This window comes from Lissotriton helveticus, chromosome 5_1 (assembly GCF_964261635.1).
Source record: "Lissotriton helveticus chromosome 5_1, aLisHel1.1, whole genome shotgun sequence".
NCBI classification, from domain to species: domain Eukaryota; kingdom Metazoa; phylum Chordata; class Amphibia; order Caudata; family Salamandridae; genus Lissotriton; species Lissotriton helveticus.
The window spans coordinates 1,477,618,135-1,477,639,163 of NC_136065.1; the positions used below are offsets into that span (position 1 = coordinate 1,477,618,135).

The following is a 21,029-nucleotide window of genomic DNA, read 5'->3' on the forward strand; positions in this document are numbered from 1 at the left end:
TACTACGAAAAATCTTTGGATCGAGTCTGACGCCTGGGGGAATTTCTAAGGTAAGGAATCTACAAATAACTGTCTCTTTCAGATCATAGCATTTTTAACAATTCTGGCTAGAATTGTGGCACCCGGCAGAACCACTTGTAGTTTATTATTGTATACTCAGGAACCCAGGGTATTCTGAGGGAAACAGGGCAACCCCACTATATTTAATATTCCCTGTGATGGATGGCAGGAAAGTTTCGGCAGCAAGCATAAAGACCTCAACTGCAGCATATTGATGTGACAGTGGGTCTCTGCCAAGGTCCTCTGATCTCCACTTCTGCCAGATGACCTCCCCAACTCTGCAGAGACACATCTGTCACCACCATCTGCTCTGGGTGGGGTAGGGAGAGGGGTCTGCCGCTGGTCAAATTGTGGTCCAGCAGCCACCACTGCATATCTTTTGCAGTCTCCTCTGAAACCTGGAATCTGACGGATTCCCTTGGTGCTTGTCCCACTGAGACTACAGATCCCACTGCAGAGTCTGCATATGTTATCTGTCATGGTTGAGAGGAGGATGTAGGCGGCCAGCAGGCCAAGAAGCCTCAGAGTCATCCTCATTGAGACCCAGGACATAATCTGGAACATCGGGATCATAGCCATGTCCTAGACCAGTTGTTCTGGTGGAAAGGCTCTAAAGTACATTGTATCCAGGAGGTCTCAGATGAAAGGGAACCTCTCCAAAGTAATCAGGTGTGAGTCTGGCACATTGATTGTGAGCCCAAACAATGTAAGGAGGTTCACTATCATCTGGAAGGGGTCCATGACTGACAGTGGCGAGCCTGCCATCAACGGCCAGTCATCATGGTAGGGAAAAACAAGTACCCCGGCGTATGAAGGTACTTTGCGACCACCTCCATCACCTTTCTGAACACTCATGGGGCCTTGGTGAGGTCAGAGTGGAGTTCGACAAACTGAAAATACGTGTTGTCAACCTTAAACCACAGCATGAGCATCCTGAAGAACAAGTTACTTACCTTCGGTAACGATACATCTGTAAGAAACATAGGATAGTTTTAGATTCCTTACCTTAGAATTACCCCCAGGAGTCAGACTGGATCGGGAAAGTTTTTCTTCAGCAGTACACCTGTGCCTCAAAAGGTGGCGTCGGTCGGCTCCGCGTTTGTCGTTGGCATTTTGATCGCCTGAATGACATTGCAGTAGATACTTAGACGGCGCCCTCGCGTGCTGACGTCAGTTCTGTACATGACTTTCCACACCAGAAGAGCAGAGCCATGCAAGACACTGACCACTGGTGCACAAAACTAGGGCCCTGAAAGGAGTACCCTAACCCTAGAAGTCAGTTCGCAGAACGGGGAGGATGGGTGGGGTGGTAAGGAATCTATAACTAACCTATGTTTCTTACAGATATATCATTACTGAAGGTAAGAAACTTGTTCATCTGAAAGAAAGAGTTAGTTATAGATCCTTACCTTAGATTAGATACCCCAGCAATACCAACCCCAGAGGTGGGTCAGCGAACCAAGTTCACACCAGAAAGTGCTGGAGAATAGAACGGCCAAAGAAGCCGTCTCTCCGGACTTGGCTGTCCAGGCAGTAGTGTTTTGTGAATGTGTAGAGCTATTCCCAAGTAGCTGCCTGAAGATGTCATTGAAGGGGACTCCTCGTCCTAAAGCAGTAGTAGCTGCCGTCGCCCTGGTGGAATGGGCCCGCAGCCCCACTGGAGGCTTTTCTTTCGCCAAAGAATAGCACGCTTTAATGCACCAAACAACACATCTAGAGATGGTCCGTTTATGCACAGCCTGACCTTTCTTGGCGCCAACAAAGAGCTGGTCATCCACCCGGAATTTCTTTGTGCGATCCAAATAAAATGAAAGCGCGCGTTTTGGATCCAGACGGTGGAGTCTCTCTTCCTCTTTGGAAGGATGCGGAGGTGGAAAGAAGTTGGGAAAAGTGATGGTCCGTCCGATATGGGAAGGAGTAACCACTTTGGGAAGTAAGAATGGACAAGTTCTAAGGACAACCATGTCCAGATAGACAATCAGAAAAGGAGGATTTGAAGAAAGAGCTTGGAGCTCACTCACCCTGTGGGCAGAGGTGATGGCCACCAGGAAGGCAGTTTTTAAAGTCAGAAGCTTGAGAGGACAGTTATGTAGCGGCTCAAAGGTAAGAACCAAGTTCATGTCCAACCGGGGCATTACGAAGGGAACAGGAGGAATAAGATGAGTAATGCCATTAAGGAAGCGATTTACAACAGGGGACCTAAAAAGAGAAGGCTGATCAGGAAGCCTAAGAAAGACTGAAATGGCCGAGAGGTAGCCTTTTATAGTGCCCAGAGCAGAGCCCTGCTGGGCCAAAAAAAAGGAGGAACAAGAGAACCTTAGAAGGAGGGGCAGAAAGGGGATCCACAGCCTTCGCTGCACACCATGCCACAAATTTGATCCATCTACAGGCATATGCCGTCTTAGTGGAGGGACGCCTGGCTGCCAAGATAACATCACAGAATTCGGGAGGCAGGTCAAACGATGTCAACTGCCGCTGCTCAATCTCCCCGCAAGTAGGTGGAGGATGGACAGGTTCGGGTGGAGGACCGTCCCCTACTGCTGCGACAGAAGATACTCCCAAAGAGGCAGTCTGATCGGAGGATCGATGGCCATGTGTAGCAGCTTGGGATACCAGATTCTTCGTGCCCAATCCGGAGCCACAAGAATGACTTGGGCCCGTTCGTGCCTGATCTTCTTCAGCCCTCTGGGCATAAGTAGTATAGGCAGAAAGGCATATAGAAGACTTTAATTTCGCTCACGACGAAAAGCGTCGCCTGGTGAGTGCCTCCTTGGAAATTGCTGACATTGCGGGTTCTCTTTGGTGGGGAACAGATCTAACCAAGGCTCTCCCCACCGTTGAAAGAGACCTTGCACCACCTCCGAGTGAAGACGTCATTCGTGATCCATCATGCACCTGCGACTCTCTTCGTCCACCCTGGCGTTCGGTGAACCTGGCAGGTGTTAAGCCACCAGGAATATGCCCTGATGTTCCAGCCATGTCAAGAGGCAAAGGGCCTCTTGACATAGGGACAAGGACCCCATCGCCTTGTTTGTTGCAGTACCACATGGCAGTGGTGTTGTCCGTGAACACCTGCACTACTCTTTCCCGGACGTGGGAAGGTATGCTTTGAATGCAAGACGAATCGCCCGAAGCTCCAGAAGGTTGGTGTGGAGCACAGACTCTGCCAGAGACCAGAGGCCTCGATCTCCATCTTCCCCATGTGGCCACCCCATCCCAGAAGTGATGCATCGGTCACCACTGTGAACTCTGGTTGGGGAAGGGAGAGGGATCTGCTGTCGACCCAATCCTGGTTCATTAGCTATCACTGTAATTGGTGTGCAGGGCCCTCAGAGATCTGGATGCAATCGGACAAGTTCCCCTGATGTTGCGCCACAGGAACTTCAGGTGCCAATGCAGAGCCCGCATATACCATCTGGCATGGTGCACCAGCATGATGCAGGAGGCCATCAGGCCCAGTAGCCGGCAGGGTCATCCTGACCAAAACCAGGGATAAAGGCTGAAAGAACGGAATCATAGCCCAAATATCCTGGACTTGCTGTTCGGGAGGATAGACTAGAAACTGCGTCGTGTCCAGAACCGCTTGATGAAGAGAGGGAGTCAGATGTGACTTCGGCGTTCTTGTTGATGAAGCACCCCAGCGAATGCAGGAGGTCGACTGTAGTCAGGAGGTGGGAGACGACACCCTGGGGCGAACCCGCCTTCAACAGACAGTAGTCGAGATAGGGGAAGAATGGAATCCTTGAGCTGCCATCACAGCCACAGCTATCACTTTTGTGAACACTTGAGGGGCGCTGGTAAGGCCAAAAGGAAGCACGGTAAACTGAAAGTGCTTGTGGCCTACCATGAAACGTAGAGAACGCAGGTGGGCTGGCAGGACGGGGATGTGAAAGTAAGCGACCTGAAAGTCCAACGCTACCATCCAGTCTCCAGGGTCGAGGGCAGACAGGACCTGAGCTAGCATCAACATTTTGAACTGGCTGTGATGGACTGACCCGCCCTCTGGCCCCCAGAACTACGGTGGTTACCATAGCCCAGGCCGTGCAGGGGCTGAACAGCTTGCGCTGGCCTGTGGCTCTGGGCGGGACGTGGTGGGGCACCCCTTCCGTAGCCACAAAAGGGGCGAAAAGCAGACTGTGCAGGGCAGGTGGTGGAGAGGCCCAAAGACCTGGCTGTAGCCCGAGAGTCCTTAAAGTGCTCCGAATAAGCGACGGCCATCAAAGGGCATGTCCATAAGAGTGGATTGGGCATCCTATGAAAAACAAGTCGACCTCAACCTGGCGTAGCGTCGGAAGGCTACCGACGTGGATATCGCCCTGCCTAGTGAGCTGGCGTATCCAGCCCACAGCAGATGGTAAACTTTGCTGAGTCTCTACCTTCGGCAACTACACGGTAGAGTACGACCCAGACCTCCTCCAGGCACTGGGGCAGCACTTGCGCCACCGTTTCCCAAATGAAGTGGGTATAAAGGCCCAACAGACATGCAGTGTTTACCGACCGCAGTTCCAAGCTGGAGGAAGAAAACATCTTCTTCCCAAGATGGTCCAGCTTTTTGAATTCCCTATCAGGTGGTGCGTTAGGGAATGAGTCTTTAGAGGTGGAAGCTTGAACCACCAAGCTCTCAGGGGTGGGGTGTTGGGAGAGGAAAGATGGGGAGTGCCCGTAGCCGGTCGGTGGCGTCGGTCAATCATCTTATCCACACCAGGCCCTGTGTTGCGCCTGGACCAGGTGCCCAAAAGGATGTCAGTGAGGGCTTCATTAAACAGTAGCAGGGGCTCCGAAGAGCTCGCCACCGGTTGAGGCACCTCTGTCAGGAGGTCAGTCCTGACTGCCACCGTAGGTAGCTCGAGGTGGAGAGCCTCAGCCGCCCTACGCAACACCACAGCGTAAGTCGCTCCCACCTCGATAGCCACGGTATGAGTAGACAACATGCCAACTAGCTTCCCCAAGTTCCTCTCTCCAGTCAGGTTCATAGCCTAACTGGTCCTCTCCCAGTCCTCCTCTTCCTCTTCTGGTCTAAAAGAGCCAGGGTAGAACAAGGGCACAAAAGTACCCATTGATGCTGGTCTGACTCCGTGTTTACATCGAGGTGGAGGCCGGGATCGACGACGGCTGGGGACACAGCCGACGCCGGCTGCGGACGTGGTACCAGTGGAATTGGTGCTGGGGAAGGTCTAACTAGGTCAAACAGTGTCAATCCGAATCCAGGCCTGGATTTAAGGGGACCATGCCGCGCCGGGGCCGAAGCCCCCGGCATCCAAGGCCTAGAGCCCCCAGCTGAGTCCGCGGGGCTCGAAGGCGCTGAGTCGAGCTGCCCAAAGATGGCATGCACCGCTTTGTAAAAGTTACCTAGCTGGGCAGGGGTCGCTCGTGGTCCCGGGAAGGCTGGAGTCGACCCGTCAGGCTCCACACACGGAGCAGCGGGAGGGGCACCACCCACATCCCTTGTCGCGACGGCCAACAGACCGTGAGAAGTCGAAGAGCGGCGATGCTTCTTCAACTTCTTCTTGTGCTTTGACTTACCTAACCCCAAATGCGGAGACTTGGAAGATGAATGATGATGATGGCTCCGCGACAGGTCCCTCGACCTCCCACACGACGGGGACCTCGACTGCCAGGCCTCGAAAAGCTTTCGGGACTGCTCCCGCAAAGACTTTGGATTCATGGTCCGGTAGTCGGAGCACGACTTGGGGTCGTGGTCGTACTCCAAGCAGAACAGGCACACATGGTGCGGATCCGTCACCGACATCAGTTGGCTACACGAACCGCAAGCCTTGAAGCCGGGCATTCCTGACGTGCACAAGGAGTCAAAGACTCGAAAACGGTGTCGACAAAATGTCAGTCAAAAAGTGGAGGTACCGCTCTCACCGGATCTGCGCTGGCTGGCGCGGAAAAAGAAAGAACTGACGTCAGCGCGCGAGGGCGGCGCCTATGTAGCTACAGTGACATCATCCCGGCGACCACGACCAACGCGGAGCAGACCGACACCAGCTTTCGACGTGCAGTGGTACTGCTGGCGAAAAACATTCCGGATACAGTCTGGCGCCTGCGGTAATTCTAAGGTAAGTAATCTATAACGAACTGTTTTTTTTCAGATTTTGTCCTTCAACAGGAAGCAGTTGAGGGGTCTAAGATCTAAAATATGCAGCTGTCAACTACCATTTTTCCGCACAAGGAAATAGCATGAGTAACATCCAGTTCTCATCTCTAGGGCAGAGATCAGCTCTATGGGTGCTTTCTCCAAAACGGCCTGAACTACTTGCTGTAAAATAGACAAATGGTCATGCCAGAGGAGCTGGGGTTTGGTAATTGTGATGCCCCTTCTTGTCTGGACATTGCCAGATCCACTACCCTGACAGGTCTATTGTGCCAGTTGTAGAGGTGGTGGGCCTTGGAGCATTTACTGTTGTCTAAAGAGGGGCAAACGTGTTGAGGCTACTGCTTTGTGTGTACTGAAAGACCGAAGGAGTGTCCAGTAGGTCTATCCTGTATAAAGGGCTTAAGGGCAGAGTCTTCCTCTCACCAAAAAGCTGAGCTTCTTTAAAAGGCATATATATGACTGGCACCTGAATGTCACCTCAGAAAACCTGTGGATCTCATTTCCACGTAGGACTGGAAAACACACTACTGCCAATAGCTCTGCATGAGCAAGCTGTAGTGTTCAGGCCTGACATACTACGCTGCATCTTGGCCATCTAGAATGGTCTATTCCAAATTGGTGCAAAATTCTTCTGGGACTGCTGGTAAGATCTCAGTGACCGAGTCCCATTATGCTTGAGACTATCTTCCCAGCAAACAGCTGGTGCTGACGGACCTGAGGGTGAGGCTGGCAGAACGCCTTCCAAAATTCCATCATTCTTTTAGACTCTGTCTAGGACGGTAGAGGGAAAATAAATTGGGGTAACCCTGCTAGTAGAAGCTAGAACAATCTGCCTCTCAAGAGTAGGATGGTGTCATTCAGAGCGGATCTGAGGTAATGTATTGCTTGTCTGTTTACAGGTGGTCAAGCACAGGTTTTGGTCAAAGTACCCATGAGAATGTCTGTCAGGGCCTCGTTGGATGGCAGTTGGGGTTTCTCCAGCTTGTATCACTTCAATGAAGCCATTAGTTTACATTAAAGGAAGTATCCAAACTTCGGCCACTCGTCTGATGATCATGTCGAATGAAGCACACCCTCCCATGGAAGGACCCGGGATAAAGAAAAACCCTACATTAGGGGACGTATCCACCCCACTAGCTCCAGCAGGTCCATATGAACATTGTCATTACCATACTATGAGGAAAATTCGTGCTGACCATCACCACCACTGCCAAGAGCTAGTTGGCTCTGGTCACAGTCCGATCCGAAAAGTTGTTAGAGTACTGCTCATAGGGAAAGGGAGTGTCTTATCAGAATCGGAATTTATGTGGGCCTGGCATGTAGGAAGTGAATTATAGAATGGATTTGGCCAAGGACGAGACAGATTCAGTTGGCAGTAGGACAAGATTATGGGCGTGATTTCCTCATCCGGCATCGGTGCCAGCTTCGACGCGGCAGGAAACAGCGTGGATCGTGGTACCGGCTGTAGAGATGGCTCCAGATTCGTAGCTGAACCCAAGGCCTGTTAAGAAGGCAGACGTTGCCTAGGGCAGACTCACTGGCGCTAATCCTACTGGAGGGTGTGGTATCTTCATCTTTGCCATGCATTCTTCTCTTAGTGCTATGTCCCCTACTGCTCAGCCAAAGTGATGTGCAGTAGACATGAATCTGGTGGGGCATGATATGAGTTCTTGAGGTATTAGTTTCCACTTGTTGTTGTTCCTAGACCTAACATCTCTAGCTTTGACGGGGCATATAAAGTATTTAAGTAGAGTATTTGAACATCCTCTTAAACATCAGCAAAAAATAGACTGGCTGCTCGATCTCTGACAACATCTCAATGAGGAACTGATCTTCAACCACATGAACCTTGTAATGGAATGTTGCGCTTTAGATGACCGAGTGGTATGCAGTGGTATTGTCAGTTGGTGTGGGTTTATGAACTACACCTCCAAAGATGCGTCGTCAAGAGGATCAACATTATGATCATGCAGCAGTCCATAGTCCATGGGTTTTGAGTAATCACAAGTGTGTGGTTGATCTGCAGTGGGATCCTTAACTGGGTCTGTATGAAAGACTTTGCTAGGGCTGTTGACTCTACAGGTGACGATGTAATTAGTTGTCTAAGCTCAGTAGGCTCTGTCTTCTTCGGAATGATGCACGACTTGAGCTTTTCTGAGACTACCTTCTTAAATGGGAAGTGAGTTTTTTTTTTTAATGTTCGGTACAGACCAGAGACAGCTATGCCTTAAGTCCAGAACAGCCTCTAAAGAGGCCTTTGCAGTCTGTGCCAGTCACTATTTCTGAGCTATCACAGCCCCCATCCCTAAAAGCATCAAGACCCTGAGTTCAAACCTCTACCCTGTATCACATCCGCTTGGCCCTCAAAGTCTACACTGCCCGCCTAAGGACAGACATTGATTTTAAAGCTAAGGCTGGGGGGCATGTCCAAGATGGCGACCGCATAGGACACTTTTTGCGGTCGCTCATGCCCGCCATGTACTATAGCCTTACAATCGCATTCCATCCGCCGTCTTCGGAGGCAAGGGACACACGCACTGTCTAGGTGGCATCCAGCGACTGCCCACTGAGTTCCTAGATGACTGCTGCAACCTCGCCAAATGCAGAAGGAGACCGCGTGGTTGCCGAGCCCCGGGTGAGGCGAGGGAGTTCAGCTGCTGCAGTCCGCCGCAGAGTGGCCGAGGACCAGATCGCTCTGTAAAAGATATGCTACAGGCCATGACCGCGAGTCAGGGAACGGAGATGGTGGCGGAAGGGACGGACAGAGCAGATGCACCACCTACAAAGGCCTTCATGACCTCGCTCTTCTCAGCACTCAAGGAGGACCTCCAGGAACTCAAAGACCAACTGGCAGTGGATATCCGTGAGGTCCGTCGCGATGTCTCAGAAATAGGAGACCGGGTTGCGATGTAGGAGGAGCACGAAAACTGGCGCGACGAAGAAATAGAAATGATGCAACAGGAAATTCTTATTCTCAAAGAGCAGCATATTTAACTACAGGGGCAGGCGAGGACATAGAGAACCGCTCACACCATAACAATGTTCGCATCCGAGGTGTGAGACAAGGAGCGGAGGAAGGTGATATTGGGGAATTTGTCCAAGCCCTTTTTCGACATATCCTAGGCCCGGAACACACAACAGAGATCCAAAATCGATAGGGTACATCGGGTTGCCCTGCCCCTCCGGAACACTGCTCCTCAGCCGGATATCCTAGCTTGTGTTCGCAATTTCCAACTAAAAGAACTTATCCTACGTAATGCCAGGGAAACGCAACCTCTACAATTCCGCAGCCTTACTCCATTGCTTTATCAGGACCTTTCTGCAGTTACACTGCTCAAACGACGAGAATTCCAGCCCATCACTCAACATCTGAGGGAAAAAGGGATCCCCTATGCGGGAGGCCACCCCTTCCGTATCATCTTTAAATTTGAGGTGAAACTACGCCAATTGAGATCTTTACAAGAAGCCTCCGACCTTTTGGGTCTTTCTCCTCCGGCCCGTCATGTCCACAAAAGGCATCAACCTCCAGTAACAACAGACCAGACCGTTGGCAGACTGTGGGCAAGCCCTCTTCGCCGCCCCATGGTCCAGACGCAGCAGCAAAAGGGAAAGAGAGGTAAAACGTCCTAGCCTCACTGGCCAGCAGCCCTGCAAATTCATCCCCGCCTGACACTCTTACCTAGCTCAAGCATGGAATTCGCAACTTGGACGGGCCGAAGGGCCGTCACCCTTTTGTCTACATGGACCTGAATCGTCACCACACCCCAGAACTATGTTACTCGGACGGACATATGTCATCCCCGCACTGTTGCGGGTTTTCCCTTTATGACACTCAAGCTGGCCGGTCCAGGATCGGTCTTGCAACGCCTTTGCTACTCATGTTGCTTTGTTCTTGGGGTTGTTTTTTCTTTTTTGGGATAGGATGGGTTCTCTCCTCAGTGAGTCCTTCTATCAGCTCCATACATAGCAACCGACACACACCTGCCCATTTCCATCCACCACGTCCTCTCTGCCCTCTTTCCACCCCGGGGAAGCGCGTGCTCCCAGAAAGCTCACCCAACCCCTCCCTTCCTGTCTGGATCTTAAAATAATCAGTCTTAACAACCCAGTTAGGCGGAGGGCAGTTTTATCCCTATTGGAAAATTCGGGAGAGAAATATGCCTCATCCAAGAATCCCACCAATTGCAAGCTGATACCCGCAGTTTGCGGCACAGTCACTTTCCTCACCAGTTCTGGTCCTCTACAAACAGCAAACGAGGAGGGGTGGCCATCCTAGTGGCAAAGCATTTTAGGGGTTAGTTGTGGGGCCTGTCTCGGAGATTAAAGGGCCGCTTTTAGCGCAGCGACTCCAATTAGGCTCATTCTCCTGCACTATTGCTTCCATCTACTCCCCTAATGATTGCCCAGAGAAATTCTTATTAAAGGCCTGCGTTGAGGTGTTTCATTCTCCTGACCCCGTGGTGGAGGTGGGGGCTAACATTAATCTTGTGATGAACGGGGGACTGGATCATTCTGGTTCCCGCACTGGGGGCAGGGGCGCTCTATCAGCGAAAGGAGGGGATTGGCTGCGTGAAGCAGGCATTCGGGATGCCAGGCGCAGCTAACATCCAGATGAGAAGGATTTTTCATATTATTCGGCCGCACACAAGACATATGTCCATCTTGACCACTTCCTAGTCACCCCAGCTGCCTGGGCCTTGGTTACGGAGTCTACCATTGAAGTGAGGGCCCTCTCTGACCACACACACATTATCCTGTCCCTGCGCTTCCCCCGAACGCTCTGTTTCTGCCCCTCGCTGGCGTCTGCGAGACTCACTGCTTAGGTCCCCAGAGGTAGTTGAAGACATCAGGCGATGTATTACTGACTATATATCATCTAACAACAGGAATGACACACCACTCTCTTCGATATGGGAGGTGCTTAAATTAGTAGCCCGGGGAGCTCACATTGCTAAGGCCACCTATGAGAATAAGACCAGACGGACGAAACAAGCAGAGCTAGAGGCTTCCGTTAAAGAATTAGAGGCCATACATAAACGCACGGGTGCTCCCCGAATATGGCGGCAACTGGAAAAAGAGCGCCTTCAGCTCCGACATCTTGATCTAGACGGAGCCAAACATGCAGTGGTTCACCTGAAACACCAGTACTTTGTTGGCTCCAATAAAGGAGGCCACATGTTGGAGCATTGCTTGCGCAGCCAGCAAGAGGTACACACTGTTGAAACACAATGCGATGAGACTAGTCAGTCCCTCTACAGTGACGACCACATAGTGGCTTTTGCCCTATATATGGAGCCTCTGGCCCAACGACTCCAAGACATTCCCCTGGCACGAGGCATCCCATTTGGCTTAGACCATCACCTCATTAGTTTATACACAGACAACCTTATTTTTTCAATTGGCACACCCCCGTCCTCTCTGACGACTATTGTGGATGACCTCCAGACATTCAGTCAGTTCTCCGGCTTTAAAATCAACATGCAGAAATCACAAGTTCTCAATCTCACCGCAAGTCAGCCAACGGTGGAGGCTCTCCAGAATCGCTTTGCCTTTGACTGGGTGTCGGAGGGAATTGCATACCTCAGACTGGTCCTCCACAAAAGTCTTGCAAAAACAGCAGAGGTGAACTACTCTGCTCTAATATCACGGATCGGCAAAGACATAAACCGATGGCATCGCCTTCCCCTGACTTGGTTTGGTAGACTATCTGCGGTTAGAATGAATGGTCTACCGCATGCTTTATATCTATTCCAAACTCTACCACTAGAGCCCCCACCACCCGTTCAGCGAAAGATACAATCGGCGATTGAGGGTTTGTCTGGGGCTGGATCTCACCATGATTACAAAAAACTCAGCTTGAACGGCCTAAGAAGAATGGGGGTCTAGCCTTCCCTAATATCACTCGATACTTCCACGCCTCGCATATACGTTATTTGGTGGAGTGGAACTGTTCCATGACAGAGAACTATAGGCTTTTCTGACCAGGAGTGGGAGGATGTTTTTTATTGGGTGCACCACACTACGTACTCCTCGACCCATACTTAAACAGCTTTTAGGATCGCGAAATATTGGTATTATACCCCTGATAGACTTTCCAAATGGTAATCCCAATGTGACGGTCTCTGTTGGCGGGGATGTGGTAGCCCCGGGACACTTCTCTACCTACTCTGGCATTGCCCAAAACTAACCCGCTACTGGGAAAAGACACAGGACAACATTGATCTGGCCTTCAACACCTCCATACCCCAGCTCCCTGCGTACACTCTCTTAGGCCTCCATAATGCGATAACTTTTCCCCTGTGCTCGCTTAGGGGGCGGCAAATGGCGCTTGCATTGAACGCTGCACTCAGGGTTATACTGACAAGGTGGAAATCAGACAAGATACCGGAGCACACACACTGGTTACACCAGCTATGGAATCTCCTAGCGATGGAGAAGCTTTCTATGGCAGCAGCGAAGAAGAGTACAGACTATGCCAAAGGCTGGGCCCCTTTTTAGCTATTCTCTGCACTGAATTCCAAGAATTGACCTGCCCACAATACCTCCGCACCCTAAAATTAGTCCCGGATGACAGCACTATCATCCCATAAGAATGCGTATCACTGGTCCCCTTCCACTCACTGATGTGGTGGACCAGTTGTATCATCCAGGGCACATGGGCTGACATATATTCTTCCTTTGTTTTGCTCACTGAGGAGAGGGGGTGGAGGAGGGATGGGGTTATGTTTTGATTTCTTTATCGTTTCACATTATTTCTTGTTCCGTTCAGAGTTTAAATACGGAATACTACTAAGAGCCTATTGCCTCGGATTGCCATACTGCTCCCTTGGCCTCTTGTTTTCTTAACCAATCTGTTACTATTACCCCCTTAAGACTCGGCCGGCCCAGATGGGTTGTAGGCGGCTTGCTGTGTTTAACATTGAGAGGCCCTACTCTTATCATTGTCTTGCTTGTACAGTCAGATTACCATTAGCCGGCCCTTCTTCGTATTCTGTTAATAAAAATAGCTTTAATACTAAATTTAAGGCTGACGTCAATTTGGAAACCCCATCCTGACCGCAGTTTACGGCAAACTGATGGGTCCACCCTTGTCACCATCAAAGTAAGTTGCTTCAACATCTATAACATCATGTGTTGCTGGTTTGGGAGAACGTTAGCACTGAATTTTATAATGCAAATATCACTTATCTCTTTGGTGCCAATGTTAGTCTGACCACAGGAAAACTTACTGTTACAATAGGAACATAAGTTAAACGGCATAGTCTCTAAACCCCTTAGCCCCACAAGTTATTGTCATTTGATCTGGCACCAACGATGTCTAGATAATTTTGTTACAAAAGGTCAACCATCGCACGGTGTCCTTGTGTGCTGAAAGTAGTGATTCCAGTGTCTATGGTGAAAATGTCACTTCTGTAGCATGATACTCACGGAGCTTTTAAAGATACCTCCAACCCCAATGGCTGAAAAAAAGGCATTCTAAGTTGGAATCTATGTCCTGAATCAAAGAGGGTTACAGGGGCGACAACAGGTTACCTCCAAATAGCAGGAGTGAGCAGAGCACATGCTGCAAACATTTTCTTTGAATATGTTATTTAACCTTTCATAAAGCCAAGCAAAGCCAATATCTTAACTTGGGATTTAAAAAGAATCAGCATCTTTAGCTCCCTAGCGTTACACTTTTGTGTTACTTCAGCTCCATAAAATGTCTCTTAAAACAGACTCTTGTCTGCTGTTGATAATACATACCATAATAGAGTAGCGTTTTCAATTAACGTGAGGAGTCTTGAGTAAACTAGAAATTAGAGTTTCATAAACTGTAACAGTAATAATAACTCAAAAATCAAGCTACATATTGGCACCTAGTAGTAGAGTAAATAATAATTGTTAAGTGCCTCTGGACGCAGACTGCTCATTTGTGAACATATTACTAGGACGGTAAAGCAAATGGGACAACATGTGATTGCCAATAACATGGTTTGACCAAAGTCATAAAAGAGGCAAAATGGTTGACGGATTAAAATATTCCAAAAACCAAGTGTTCATTTTACATTTCTCCCCCCACTGCCTACCCTCAATGATGGATTGCAGAAAAATATTATTAGGCATAAATATTATAGCGTGGTGCACCCAAGTTTACTTTGTACTTTACATGGTAATTGACGCAGGCTTACTTACCGCTTTAGCAAAAATTCCCATAAGTTCAGGGAACTGGAGAGTAAGAAGTGTTAACATTGCAGTGAAGGAGCACAGCCCAGCAGTGAAATGGATGAAAAATGGGAGCTCTTTCTTTGGGTAGATGGAGACTTCGTGAAATGCTGCAAGAAAGTGAGAACCATAAATGATGATGCATTTTACACGACTGATGCGTGGCGAAGCCTCAAATGGACATTAATGCCTCTTTCCCTGCAAATTGCTTTTTCTGCATGTGCATATATGGTTTATACCATGAGGTTCTTTCATGAACATTATTTATACACAATTATTTAAGCAGACTGAAAGAACAATCTCATCGCATAGTCCCACAGAGCGAAACAACGAAGGTCTAGTGAACGATCTTGGCCCAGAAAACCCAGAAGATGAAGCTGTACTATCGAAGAAGCCATGCGTTTTGACCTGAGCTAATTAATTAGCAATCTATTTCTATTACCACATTCGCCTAAATGCTCTAAATAACATTCTTTGTTGGGCCATAATGCAAGGGTACATTTCTAGGTTCTACTCAGCTTCACTGACTCGTTACGATAGTGCTGATGTCTCACACCGCCACTATTGCAACAGGAGAGGGGCAACATGGTCCACTAGAAAGCTTTGCTTCTTGTGAGTAATATCCACTTTCCACACTCAATAATGGCAATAACATTGCGAGTGACAGAAAATGTGTGTTTTCTTGCTCACAACAATGAAACACACCAACATCGACACTGCCCCAGGAGGGTTTTATGATGAAATATCGACCACAAAAGTGTTGTGGAACAAAAACATCCTTGAAAAAATATCGAATATATATATATTCACTGAAAAAACCATAGGTTATAGACCATATATAGTTAGGAATTAGCATTTACAAAACCTTATTTTACTCACACAAAACCATTGAAATTCGCATATATAGTTAGTTGCACTAACTATATATCGCGCACCCGCAATCCACTGCTGATCATGTCACATATTACATCATTCATGACATGGTCAGTGACATCACTGATGACATCACTGATGACATCTCAAATGACATCACTGATGACATCACTGATGACAACATCCAGTGACTGTATGTTTCTGTAAAGTTAAAATATGTCTTACATATTGAAGAATGAGTGGATGTATAAGTGTCTGGATGAAGGATTTAGTAGGTGCATGACTGACTGTATGAGTGAGTGATTAAATGTGTCTCACTGAGTGCATGGGTTAGTGACTAAACTGTCTTAATTTGTGCATCATTATGTCTATTGTTCTGTAAACTGCTGCATGTGTTGATCAGTAGCTATATGAGTAACTATATGGGTTATTGATTGGTTGCCCAAGTATTTGTATGGGAGACTGAGTGTGTGTGTGGGTGGCTGGGAGGTGTATGACTCTGTGCATAGATGTGTGAGCAGTTGATTCACTAGATGTATGGGTTCAAAAGTGCATGTGGAAACAGCTGTATGGGTGGTTGACTGTGTGCATGAGTGTATTGGTGAGTGAATGGATATCTCAGTGCTACATGTCAAAGTAAGTACATATGTAAAACACAGTACATGTGAGAGTTGACATATATAAATAACTGTGCATAAGAGCCAGTGAATGTGTGAGTGGCTGTATGGATCATTGTGAACTTGTATCAGGGATTGTATAAGAGACTAAATATGTGTTAGTATATGTTTGAATAAGTAAGGTGTGTATAACTGTATAGTTGAGGAAATGGAGGTGTGATTGATTCTTTGCATGACTGACTAGGTGTGTGAGTAACTCCATGGATGAGTGACAGTCTGTGAGTGTCTGTTTACACTGAGTGTATCTAAGGTTATATTAGAGTCTGAAGAGGTTCATCGTATTATCACATGAATGATGTCATCAGTGATGTGATCAGTAATGTCAAATGAGATGTCATCAGTGATGTCATTTGAGATGTCATCAGTGATGTCATTTGAGATGTCATCAGTGATGTCTTTTGAGATGTCATCAGTGATGTCATCAGTGATGTCATCAGTGATGTCATTTGAGATGTCATCAGTGATGTCATCAGTGATGTCACTGACCATGTCATGAATGATGTAATATGTGACATGATCAGCAGTGGATTGCGGGTGCGCGATATATAGTTAGTGCAACTAACTATATATGGAATTTCAATGGTTTTGTGTGAGTAAAATAAGGTTTTTTAAATGCTAATTCCTAACTATATATGGTCTATAACCTATGGTTTTTTCAGTGAATTTTCAAGGTTTTGTAAATGCTAATTCCTAACTATATATGGTCTATAACCTATGGTTTTTTCAGTGAATTTCAATGGTTTTTTAATAGCAAATATCATAAGCTGTCGAATGTCAAGTACGTGGTAAGTGAAAACATTTTCGTGTTTATGCACACTGATCTGCTTTGAATGGTGCCCCCCCCCCTCATTTCTATTAGGAGTACTCTCTCTTTGCAGATAGTGAAAGGTAGTTAACGCAGGCCTTTGCCCCCGTTGTAATCCGTCGTGCCTGCTTCTCTCTCCATTTGATTGATTGTTATCCAAGTATTTACTATTTTAGAATTAGTTCTCTTTGGTTCATTCTCTATTTACAAACAAACACAGAGTCGCAATACTCTGTTTAGTCTTTGCAGATAACGAAAAATCGTGTAAAAAAAAAGAAAAGGAATCGAGCAAAATCAGTAGGCCACTAATGGGATCTCTTTTTGACCTCGCTAAAATAGAAACATTAGGAACAACCCCTCATGACAAATACAAAACTAGTGAGATGAACTGAACTCCACACAATGATGGCTGCAAAACAGCTCGGCTCCGCCACCCACCCCGCCCAAAATAACGATAAAGAGCGGCTGCCATGATTGGTTGCGGAATGGCCACGACGGAGCTACGAAATGGTGCTGCTCTCATGCTAACCCCAGCTTCAGTCTGAAACATCCAGAAACACTGTAGACTACCAATTCGATCAGTTCCGGTAGCGCCCCAATGTAACCCGGTAGAGAAGAACTAGCCCTCCCCTCTTTGACTGATGGTTCTTGTTGCCTGTCCCTTCTGTTGTCATTTAACAGAACTATTTAGCCTGCTGAAAGGGGTTGTGTTTCGACCGCTGGTTGGTGGAGACATTTTGACTATATTCTGGACCTGCGTTGTCGCGTAATGCGTCATATGACGTGCCGCGTTAGCGCATCCGGAAGTCATCCGGGGCGCGCAGCGCGTAACGTAAGCATAACAAGTCATGTGACTTGTTAATAAAACTTTTCATTGGTTCATTTTACTTTTCTTATTCTAATGATGAAAGCCTTGGTCATATCACCTAAAAATTACGCTTTTAATTACTTCCGAACATTATTTTTTCTTAAATATATGTTATAATGTTCCAGGCTAATGTACTTTCCCGGAAATTTTACAACTGTCCTGCAAGTAAAATATATTCTTTTTTCGAGAAAAAGAGCGTTTCTTCGTCCCATGACGGAGCCGTTGAGCAAAAGAGGGTCGACCTGCTGTCTTAGTCGCCGATACGCCTGAATATGAGATTCTTATCGATCACTTTATGTTGCAGGAATAGAAAACACAACAGCCCTTGACCATTTATCTTTACTGCGTTCCTTCGTATTATACCTTTTACCCTTCATGTAATTGGTCTGCTTTATTTCACTTGCCTTTTAATGATTCTAAAACAGTGACTATTATTAAAAACTTTACCAAATGTATATACTACTACCATGTTTTCTTTTAAAAACCTTTATTGTGAAAATTTCATTATACAAATACGAGCCTATAACCACGTGGGCCTGCCACGGAGCAAACTGTAATCGTATATGATGAATAGACATTTACACTGTAGAGGAACGTAACGGGCGGGCCATTAGGTTGCAAGAACTAAGGTGTCTAACAGTTACGGAATCGGTGGACGTACATTTTATAATTAAAATACGACAGAGCCAGTTACAATAAAATTATCTAGATATACATTTGCGGGCAAGTACCATGGGTGACGTTAATTCGAACTTTCAACAGTACAGTAATCAATAACACATCAGAACTTAATATCAATAGGGATGTCGAAATATTCAATCAATTCTCGTCCCCGCCCGCCATGTGCTTCAAAACTGCATACGTATCTCGTGATTTCAAGGTTCTGCAACCAGTACACAACAAGGAGTTACGAGTCCCATTTATTCCGGCGCCATTTTGGGCGAGGACGGGCAGGTTCAGGATATAGTCAAAATGTCTCTACCAACCATCGACTATGATGATGTTCATATGCTGTATTTATTAGAGTAACACTCATCTGTCCACATGAAATTAATTTACCACAATCTAAACATGTCATTTTAATCTTTCCAAAGTTCTTCTAAATATTTGGGACCGTTTCCCTTGCCTCTGAAGCTCTCAGTGCCACTTCTTTGATGAATGTACTAGCAGGTCAGGGGTTCTCCTCCAAATCTCTCTTTTATGCAGCACTATAATTAATTGGTGCCACCTCTCCATATGACGATGCATGGTATAGTTACCACAACTATATTTTTTTTCGGTTCCTCTGGAGAGTTCATCGTGGCAGATGAAGCGTGTAACGTACCGGGCATTTACCTTTTTTTGCATGTACAGGAAAGGAAAAAAAAATCGAGCGTCCAAGTTCTAAGGTGTCCCAGGGCCATTTTAGTGGACCAGGCCCAAATCCAAAGAACAGGCGGCCATTTTGAGAGTCCTCTTGCAGCCGCCTGTCGCTGTAGCATCAAGAGCAGCCGAAACTCAGCTGAATGGCAACTGAAACGGTAAATGGGCGCCCCACTACATTTCAGCATTGTAGGATGACCACACCAGTACAGCAACTTGCTAGACATCACCTCGGTGCCATCCGGATCTCGGCGCCCCACTGCAGATGAAGAGCCTCTCAACTATGAAACCACCACGGTGACATCCGGATCTTGGCGCGTTGTGCTGCCTTCGGCCTATTCGCACATCGGTCCGCTACTGATGCCATCTCACAGGCTAATGGGGTGACCCACGCCGAGTTTCAGCATTGTAGGATGACCACACCAACTTGCTAGACATCACCTCGGTGCCATCCGAATCTTGGCATCTCAACGCCTAGTGGTATCTTCCATACAGAAAATATTGTTACGCTGCCTTTGGCCCCATTCGCACATCAGTCCGCAACTTAGACATCACCTCGGTGCCATCCGGATCTTGGCATCTCAGCGCCTTGTGGTGTCAGTCAGAAAATATTGTTGCGCTGCCTTTGGCCCCATTCGCACATCAGTCCGCTACTGACACCATCTCACAGGCCAATAGGGCGCCCCACGCCGACTTTTACCATTGTACGATGGCCACACCAGTGGCACAACTTGCTAGACATCACCTCGGTGCCATCCGAATCTTGGCATCTCAACGCCTAGTGGTATCTTCCATACAGAAAATCTTGTTACGCTACCTTTGGCCCCATTCGCACATCGGTCCGCAACTTAGACATCACCTCGGTGCCATCCGGATCTTGGCATCTCAGCGCCTTGTGGTGTCTTCTACTCCGAAAATATTGTAGAAAATATTGTTGCGCTGCCTTTGGCCCCATTCACACATCAGTCCGCTACTGACACCATCTCACAGGCCAACAGGGCGCCCCACGCCGACTTTTACCATTGTACGATGGCCACACCAGTGCCACAACTTGCTAGACACCACCTCGGTGCCATCCGGATCTTGGCATCTCAGCGCCTTGTGGTGTCTTCAAATCAGAAAATATTGTTGCGCTGCCTTTGGCCCCATTCGCACATCGGTCCGCTACTGACGCCATCTCACAGGCCAACGGGGCGCCCCACGCCGACTTTCAACATTGTAGGATGGCCACAGAAGTGCGACAACTTACTAGACACCACCTCGGTGCCATCCGGATCTTGGCGCGTTGTGCTGCCTTCGGCCTATTCGCACATCGGTCCGCTACTGACGCAAACTCACAGGCCAACGGGGCGCCCCACGCCGACTTTCAGCATTGTAGGATGGCCACACCAGTGCGGCAACTTGCTACACACCACCTCGGTGCCATCCGGATCTTGGAATCTCAGCGCCTAGTGGTGTCTTCTATTCCGAAAATATTGTTGCGCTGCCTTCGGCCCCATTCACACATCGATCCGCTACTGACACCATCTCACAGTCCAACGGGGCGCCCCACGCCGACTTTCAGCATTGTAGGATGGCCACACCAGTGCGGCAACTTACTAGACACCACCTCGGTGGCATCCGGATCTTGGCGCGTTGTGCTGCCTTCGGCCTATTCGCACATCGGTCCGCTACTGACGCAAACTCACAGGCCAACGGGGCGCCCCACGCCGACTTTCAGCATTGTTGGATGGCCACACCAGTGCGGCAACTTACTAGACACCACCTCGGTGCCATCCGGATCTTGGCGCGTTGTGCTGCCTTCGGCCTATTCGCACATCGGTCCGCTACTGACGCAAACTCACAGGCCAACGGGGCGCCCCACGCCGACTTTCAGCATTGTTGGATGGCCACACCAGTGCGGCAACTTACTAGACACCACCTCGGTGCCATCCGGATCTTGGCGCGTTGTGCTGCCTTCGGCCTATTCGCACATCGGTCCGCTACTGACGCAAACTCACAGGCCAACGGGGCGCCCCACGCCGACTTTCAGCATTGTAGGATGGCCACACCAGTGCTGCAACTTGCTGGACACCACCT

At 48.2% G+C, this 21,029-nt stretch overlaps 1 protein-coding gene across 4 annotated transcripts in view; it reads right to left on the minus strand.

The window, feature by feature from the left end:
- Positions 1-21,029, minus strand: part of ST7L (suppression of tumorigenicity 7 like) — a 1,501,068-nt gene that overhangs the window by 286,909 nt on the left and 1,193,130 nt on the right. For all 4 annotated transcript variants that reach the window (XR_013594902.1, XM_078644468.1, XM_078644466.1 and 1 more), the window contains exon 14: positions 14,336-14,475. Coding sequence is in view for 3 of the 4 variants with exons in the window: in XM_078644468.1 (XP_078500594.1) it covers positions 14,336-14,475 (140 nt within the window). In the remaining variant the exon portion in view is untranslated. The remainder of the gene's footprint in view (positions 1-14,335; positions 14,476-21,029) is intronic.